The sequence below is a fragment of the Phragmites australis genome, chromosome 7, assembly GCF_958298935.1.
Source record: "Phragmites australis chromosome 7, lpPhrAust1.1, whole genome shotgun sequence".
Classification (NCBI taxonomy): domain Eukaryota; kingdom Viridiplantae; phylum Streptophyta; class Magnoliopsida; order Poales; family Poaceae; genus Phragmites; species Phragmites australis.
The window spans coordinates 12288159-12296891 of NC_084927.1; the positions used below are offsets into that span (position 1 = coordinate 12288159).

General features: G+C 43.7%; 1 protein-coding gene and 1 long non-coding RNA gene across 5 annotated transcripts; one reads left to right on the top strand and one right to left on the bottom strand.

Moving 5' to 3' along the window:
• Positions 1 to 1488: 1488 nt before the first annotated feature.
• On the bottom strand, positions 1489 to 6790 carry LOC133923989 (uncharacterized). 4 transcript variants are annotated; one of them, XR_009910734.1, is made up of 5 exons: positions 6763 to 6778; positions 4832 to 4870; positions 4645 to 4727; positions 2712 to 3074; positions 1489 to 1947 (listed from the first exon to the last, which is right to left on the bottom strand). It is a non-coding gene; the product is annotated as an uncharacterized LOC133923989 (long non-coding RNA). The 4 variants fall into 4 exon arrangements; XR_009910733.1 differs by having other exon boundaries at positions 4645 to 4870; positions 6763 to 6790; XR_009910732.1 differs by lacking the exon at positions 6763 to 6778 and having other exon boundaries at positions 4832 to 5758.
• A 719-nt stretch (positions 6791 to 7509) lies between these two features.
• LOC133925394 (uncharacterized) lies at positions 7510 to 8422 on the top strand. Its single transcript, XM_062371334.1, has 4 exons — positions 7510 to 7535; positions 7639 to 7666; positions 7752 to 8279; positions 8384 to 8422. The coding sequence occupies exons 1-4, from the start codon at positions 7510 to 7512 to the stop codon at positions 8420 to 8422; spliced, it is 621 nt and encodes a 206-aa protein (XP_062227318.1).
• The last annotated feature ends 311 nt before the right edge of the window (positions 8423 to 8733 follow it).

Consider the following 8733-nt stretch of genomic DNA (forward strand, 5'->3'; position numbering starts at 1 on the left):
TCGGCCTCCTCTATTGGATAAGTTGTAGGCTTCGCACGATCCCTGAACGGCTTCGGGCGGGCTGGGGTTGATCTGATTGACTTCTTTTTGGCTTGGATAATCAGAGCCTTCGGGTTTTATTGGACGGTGCAGTCTGTCTTTATGATTGTTGCCACCTGCCTCTTTAGGTGGTGCATGTTTTTTACTTTGGAGGCTGTTAATTCATTTTTCCTTCGGAGATGATCGAGCTCAGATCTTAAGTATTCTTCCATCTTGTTAAGCAACTCTTGGACGCTTGCGAGTCTTTTTCTGGTGAGCTTTCCTGCCAATAGCCCCCCTCTGATGCCCTGTATTGCGGCATCGATAATCGTATCTTCGCTAAACCCGTTCGCCTGATAACGTATGTGTACGAATCGGCGCATATAGCTCTGCAAAGTTTCTGTTGGTTGCTGCTTCAGCGCGAAGAGGTCGGTTGCGGTGATGTTGTCTGCCCAGTTCCCCTGGAAGTTGCTGTATAGTGCAGTGCGCAGCTGTTCCCATGAATATATGGATCCCGGGGGTAAGGCGGAATACCATGACCTTGCTATTCCCTTTATGGCCAATACAAAGGCCTTCGCCAAGGTTACATTGTCCCCCCCCCCGGCTGACTCTACAGCTGCCTCGAAACTCATGACAAATTCTCTCGGGTCTGATTCTCCATCAAACATAACCACTCTGGGCATCTTGAATCCTGGCGGCCATGGCTGATTTTGCAGGTCCATGGCTAGGGGTGACTCCGGATCTCCTGTGGAAGATCTTCGCCGAACTTCTTGCGAAGCTCGTATCAAGTCTCCCGGCGGTGTTGGCCGGCGAGACATGCCCTCCGCTTGGTGGAGTATATCGATTTCCTCTTGGATCTTTTCCAATATTTACTTGCTTTGTCTACCCGCCTGCGGTACTCTGCGGCTTTCCGACTCGCTGCTAGGCCATCCAACATGCGCTTCTTCTGCGCTAGCTGCCTTTCCAACTCTTTGGCTTCTAACCTTGCGTTTCTTTCTTCGTTTGTTTCTTCCTCGTGTTCAAACTCCGCGAAGTCGCCGAGTTCCTCCCATTCTTCATTTCGCCCCTTTTCGCCTTCTTTTTCTGGAAGATCGAAGCGAGTGCGATCCATTGGTTCCATGACCGGCATTTGCTCCATGTCAACCCGGAGTGCTTCGTCATGTCGACCATCGGCAGGTTGTTGTGGTCCTGTGTCAACTTCGCAATGCCACTCTCGTCCGGCCGAAGCCCCCCCGGCTGAAGTATTACTTGATCCTGGTACGGCTGGAGTGGTTCTGTCGGCCGAAGGCCCGACCGCGGTTGGGGGTTCCAATAACGCCTCCGCTGCTCCGGGTGGCTTCGATTTCTTCTTGGGTGACATGCCTTCGTGGGTTCGATCCCGTGGACGACGCCAATTGTTGGGATCGAAGTCCCAAACAAGGTGGGCCTTCGGGCGCGGAGATATCGAAGGTCCCTCAAAGTGACACGTGCTGAACGCGAAACAGTTTTTGATTACCCCTTACGGTTACACTGTGGCTCTATTTATATCCCGTACTCGGCGATCACGGGTTCCATTTACATATCTTACCCCCTAACCTGCTACATTCTCGAAATATCCGGGGGCATTATGGTACAAATGAGCATGATCCTATAATTACAACAGTACCCAGGACGACCGTAGTCGAGCCCACTGTGTCGAGCTGACCATCCCTTCGAAGGATGCTGAAGCCTTCTTCGCCCGATCGCATGCCAGGCAGCCCTCGCCTCCCGGCGAAGGTCAGCTCACGCCTTCGCTTGCTCCAAATGATGCGGGATGCGAACCTGGGCTTCGCTCGCGAGGCCCAGGTAATGAGCCTTCGCCTTCGCCGGTTCGGGAACTTGAAGATGCGAGGGCACCCGCACCCTTCGACCAACTTTGCTCCCTGACTTCCGTGGCTGACGGACGAACTCCTGCAACAGAAGCACGATAGCTATCACGTAGCATCTCCAGTAGACTTTGCGGTTCTCTTCGAGTTAGGGGGTGGCGGGAGATGATCCCCAACAGGAAGCATCTTACGTCACATATTTAGAAAAGAATGTACATATATCGAGGAGCTAAAAAAATCAACATATTTCTACCAAAGGGAACTGCTTCTATACTGCTCTAAGAACAAAGACGCATAAAGCCTAAATATGTAAAGATATTAATATATACACTAATACACTATACAGATAGTCCCAAAATTCCCAGCCCATTGCTTTAAAGCATCAAGAGGTATAGTTTCTATAAAGAGTATATAAGCAATTCTCCAAGTAAGCAGTCTATCAGTCTAACTACTAAAGCCTAGTCACTAAAATGAGAACAATCGTATGGTTCTTAACTCAACACGTGCCTTTTCACGTTCTCCAAAAAAGAACAATTGTATTGACTATTTTGAGTTAACTTCATTAGTCCTAATTACTACCTAGCTGTTTTAGTGTATACAAATTCAGATCTGACCCTAATATCAGCATACTTCATCTAAACCACCAGAAGGGATCGCCTAATTACGACTCACTTTTCCAACACAGAAATGTCAAAAACCTAACTCAAAAATTATCCAATCAAATCCTTTTCTGCAATGTGACTGAATTCTCCAAATGAGCTAAATTTAGAACATTGAACTGACAATTGATGGTACTTAAGACATAAAACCAGCTTATCTAACAATAACCGATGCTTAACAAATTTATACCTTGCATATCTCGAGCACCGAGAAGCTACCTGCTGGGACAGCTGACTTCTTCACAATGGCTCTCTACTCATCAACCATCTCCCAGCACAGCCGCCACACCATCTCCCTGGCCACCACCAGCTGCACCCCCTCCGCACCCAGCGCCGCAATTTCCCTCCGCATTGTCACCCTGTCGGTTTCCAGCGTCTCCACCCTTGCGTACAATCCCCTTGCGTTTGCATCCCCGACATACTCTCCTACCGCTGACCTGACTGTCTTCTTCAGGTGCTAAGAACATTATGCCAATGTCAATATGTTTAGAGCAGCATGTTGGGGCAGCACTTTGTAAGACAGGAGATCGTTATCTACTGTCATGATGTGATCCTATATAAGAAAATGAACACAAATATGATGTCCAAAACATCAACTGTTATTCACATGTTAGAAAAGAAAAATAACCCAAAATCAACAAAATGCTTAATAGTCACAAATATTTGCTGCATAAATGGACTTTTACTGAATTGCACATCATGCGCATGAGGTACAACAATATGATTATAGTTCCTCATGCCACACATAACTCAATAAATTTTTTTGTATACCAATGTGGATGCCATATATATGTGTCGCCAGAGGTCCACTTCACGGGAAATCTCAGGAACCTATGCATCGCTCTGAACATTCGATCAGAACCCGATGGTCCTCAATGCTGTTAATCTCTGTTGAACATTAACAACTCGATAATTTTACTTCTACTCCTTGTTGAGTATTGGCAGTACTCATCATTCGATAGTAAGTAATGATCATTTGTGGCTTGTAAGTGAAATAGAAATTTAGCCTTATTAGTTCTAATTGATCCAGACCTGAGCTATTGAGAAGGAAGCAGGGAGCATTAAAAGCTTAGTATGATTTCACTTGGGGCATTGGCAAATTCAAATTCACTTGGGCAATTGATGGAACAGGTTGTGAACGTTCCTAGTATGCATGAGGAATGCAAGCACCGCACACTGTTTCACAGATGTGCTGCTATGGACGAAGCACCGGGAAGTGCTGGCAACAGATGCTATTTTGTCAAAGAGCAAGAACTGTAGGTACTATTCAAGAAAAGATCTAGAGCTTGCCACTGATAGCTTCTCTGAAGAAATTGATGGTCAGAATGGCTTATTAGAAATGGCGTTTTTATTTAAGGAGCCATATATTTGTGAGGCCACTGGAGCTAAGATCCAAATCATTAGAAAGCCGCATTCTTCGGCCCACTGGTTTGTGAAATGGTAATTGATTTTAGATGGAAAGGCTTTCATATATAACATTAAAAATAAAGTGTTTGAATTAAGTGGATAACCATGGATATGCATGCTAAATATCTGATAAAGTGTGTAATTATCTCTAAAATACAATATCAAATAGAATTGAGCCCATCCATACAAGGTTTGTAGAAACTGATTGGAAATTTTAGTTATTAGCATAAGAAAACAAGATTTGTGAACTGTAATAAAAACAGAAATTAGGCGTAAGAGAATAATATCTGTGGCTTGTGATAAAAATAGACTAAGACACAACAAAGCAAAGGCGGGGGAGAATATATATGTAGGCTTATCAGATGCATTCTACTTTTGTTAGGCAATCAGAACATTGTGATCTGCATGTCATTATGGCCAAATCTATTTCATTGCTAAGTTGACTTGTATTAGGCGAGATGGAACCGTCTTCTGCTGCTAAGGCCATGGCAATGTCAAAGTCAGAAATTAGGAACCACAATTCCTCACCGGACACAGCTAGCAAGCAGTAATCCAACTTTCCAGAGTCGAGGCATGAAGCTGCTATCATCTAACTGATTATGAACATATGTAAAATAATTTGCAGGTGATCCCATATTAGATTGGTTACTCTAAATTGTTAGCGCGGGAAAATATTATATTCGATGCACAGCGGAAGGGCAGAATATGCAACATACCTCAATTGGATCGCATAGAGATACCACAGGTTGCGATTTCCGGATCACTGCAGATAGATGTTTCTTGTCCTTGGTTGTTTTATCTGAACACAGAGATAAAATTTATCATATATTAGAATTATTGTCATGTATTCTTATTATGTAGTAGAAAGTTATATAGGCATGCAGAGATTAAAATTTCCAATACATTTGAATGTTGAAGCGCTAGAACAATACTTCAGTCGAGCTGCAAAATAAATGCTGAGTATTAGATTCAAACGTCAAAGTGGGACTACAATGGAAAACAAGAGAAGAATGTACAATGTGCTTTTTGAGAAGATAACAACACTTCAGCGATAATCATTTCGCTGCACTGCGACCACAAGCGGTAATCGTTATTTTTGGAATCAAAGTGAAAATAGGAAGGCCGTCCCAAAACTCCCCTTTAATCACTCTGAGTGAAAATAGGAAACCCAAGAAAGTCTATCCCAAGACTGATGTCTACTCACAGGTCTTTTGAGGTGATTACTGTTCTCCTGTTGATTATTGTCTACTCTACGATAGAGATCAAATGGAGTTGAGCAATGGTAACATTGAAAGCTTAGTTCCATCTCTGCTCATAATTATGGTAGGAACATGTAAAACAAGAAGTAGCAATGATTACTAATACAATTTGTGCAACATGTCTGTAACTCCATTCATCAACATGCCGTGCTATATTTATTGGTGTGAACTCAGCATGGAGCGAACTCAGCATGATGCAGGCTGCTTCTTCAGCAAGATGCATCATGCTCTGTGGCTGAACTGCACACAATAGACAAAGTTCAGAAAAACAGTAGAACACCATCATGTCCAGGGAGCTCAGGTTTGATATTTAGCCACGCTAATAAAAACTGGATGAAATCTGCTGCTACAACTTGAGTCTTGTGGAGTAGTTAGAGAGGGAAAAAACGAGAGGATAAAAAATTGACGGGACCAGAACCTAGAACAGTTAACAAAAGCAAATGAACAAACACCTAACGTGGATATCATGTAACAGAACGAGCTAAATCCAAATAGAGCTGTAGCAGCAATAGAAGAAAGAGGAAGGAAGCGAGCGGATCTAAATCTGAATAGAGCGCAGCAATAGAAGAAAGAGAAAATCTACGATTTGTTATTGAATAACTATTGATTCTACAATCCACCATTGAATAAATTCTGTTTACTTCTATACCATCGAATAAATGTTTTAGTTCTTATATGCCATCCGCTTCAGATACTGCCCTCCGCTATACTGTTCATGAACAGTACCCGAAAATAAAAAAAGTCAAAAAAATATGTCGATTTTTGTGCACGCTCTATAATTCATAATCAACCCATTTTAACTGTATTCACCTAAAAATACTGTGTAAAATTCAAACTAAAATTTCTCAAAATGAGCTACTTTTGTAATACTGTGCATTACAAAGAACTAATTTTTTCACCGCGGGAGATAATTTTAGAAATTATTACATCACATTAGAGGAATATTAGTAAATTTTCTCAGATTTTTTGTAAATTTTTATGAGGCTTAAAAATTGCAAGAAGTTACAAAAGTAGTACATTTTGAAGAATTTTAGTTTGAATTCTATACAGTATTTTTAGGTGAATACAGTTAAAATGGGTTGATTATGAATTATAGAGCGTGCACAAAAATCGACATATTTTTTGTGACTTTTTTTATTCACGGGCACTGTTCATACTGTTCATGAACAGTGCAGCGGAGAGTAGTATCTGAACCCGATGGCATATAAGGAACTGAAATATTTATTCGATGGTATAGAAGTAAATAAAATTTATTCGATGGTGGATTGTAGAATCAGTAGTTATTCAATGGCAAATCGTAGATTTTCTCTAGAAGAAAGAGGAAGGGAGCGATTGAGACTCCTCCGGTGTGGCGGCGCCCATACAGCCGAGGGGGGCCGTGGCGACGCCCCCGCAGCCGAGGAGGCCCGTGGCGGCGCAATAGATGCGGGCTACCGCCTCCGAGAGGGCGACGGCGGAGCTCCCCAGCGCAACTAACGGCATGGTGCCTGATCTGGTGAGTGGAACTACTTTTGCTACGGTAGGGAGATGAATTGCTCTTGTAGGGAGGACGGGACCAAGATTTTTTTCACTCACTGAGGAAGGAGCTCTAGACTTTGTGTCCTTCTTTAGGATTAACAATCTCCGGAGAGGTGCTTTAAGTTATCTTTAACCGAAACTGTAAAATTTTATTTTTTAAAGTATTATTATAGCATCTCTTATCACTATTATAGCATTCCTTATTCCCTCAATCTCTAACAGAAACTCTATATATCATTCACTATTTTCTCTTTCCTATATTAAAATGTTTTATGCCCAACTGCCATAACCGTCGTAGCAGCATCGGGAGAAACCTGTTCCTGTTGCAACTGGTATTGATTGGTACGATTAAAATTAGTGGTAAAAAATGCATTTATTCGGGAAAAAAATAAATATTTGTTCGGCATATTTTTTGTCGGAGCTAATTTTTTTACCCATGCAACTACGTAGTCAAAAATGATTGTTACGCAGTCAAAAATGATTGTTTGCAACGTATGAAACGGTTGTGACTTGTACTACAATTTAGCTTGCAGAGGAAGAAAGAAGCAGTCTTGCTGCGGAAGCCTCAAGAGTAGTGGCTTGTAGGGGAAGGAAATACGGTGGATTCCGTCACAAGGCTCAGCATCTTACTATATATATGAGGCTGAGGTACTCTCACTTGCAAGCCAGCCAAATGGATCCTCGTTCAGCTTGGAAGCAGTACTTGAGATACCTGTGTTTCTCCAATGATTCTTCCGATGAGGAAGATGATTTGGTCTTAGAGACTCTCAGCGCCTGGCATGCAAACGGGGAGGCATCACACCGATGGCCGTGGGGCGGTTTAGTGCCAGGTCATCGGTGTATCCACCGGAATTGGCTGGAGGGCCACAGTAGGTTGTACAACGACTACTTTGCAGACCCCGCAGTGTACCTCGATTACATTTTTTGTCGCAGGTACAATTGTAAACAGAGGTTGTCGTGTGTAAGTATTATGTACAGATAGTGTGTGAGGTGGTAATTCTTGGTGTTCGTGTAGGTTCAGGATGAAACGTGACCTTTAATGCAAGATTGTGCAAGCGGTTGAGGAGCATGACCCGTGGTTCCAGCAAAGGAGGAACGCTGCAGGTGAGCTGGGGTTGTCCTCATTGCAAAAAGTTACTGCAGCATTCCGTATGCTAGCATACAATGCTCCTGCAGATTCTCTAGATGAGTGCCTCCGGCTAGGGGAGAGCACCATCATTGAGAGCATGAGGCGGTTTGTGTGTGCTGTTGTCGAGGTGTTCGGCGATGAGTACCTCCATGCTCCGAACGAGGAGGACTCTGCTCGCTCGCTTGTTATCAACCAGCGAAAAGGGTTCCCCAGGATGCTGGGAAGCATTGACTGCATGCATTGGAGGTGGAAGAACTGTCCGACGGCGTGGTCGAGTTCTTTCACTGGCCATGTGAACGCACCGACGATCATTCTAGAGGTAGTGGCGTCACAAGCCCTGTGGATTTGGCATGCCTTCTTTGGAATGCTAGGTTCTCTGAACGACATCAACGTGCTGCACTGTTCACATCTCCTCGACAATCTTGCCGCTGGCGAGGCACCCAAGGTACAATACTCCATTAATGGACACTATTACACCATGGGGGTACTACTTTACAGACGACATCTATCCAGAGTGGGCTATGTTCATGAAGCCCATATAATCTCCAGTTGGGAGGAAGCAGCAACACTTCGTGGTTCAACAGGTAGCAGCACGAAAGGATGTCGAACAGGCCTTCGGAGTCTTGCAATCCCGGTTTCCCATAGTCTGGGGAGCAGCGAGGTTCTAGGATCAGAAGACCCTTAATGACATCATGATTGCCTGCATTATCATGCACAACATGATAATCGAAGATGAGAGACCGGAGGGGGAAGTCGAACACGTGTATGAGGGTGCTGGTAAGGAAGTGGTGCTGTCGCACGCCGCAACCCCCCCTACCCCCACTTCAAGCATTTATGCAAAGGTATGGTGAAATTAGAAGCAGACCGGGTCATCAGCAACTCCGTGACGATATTGTTGA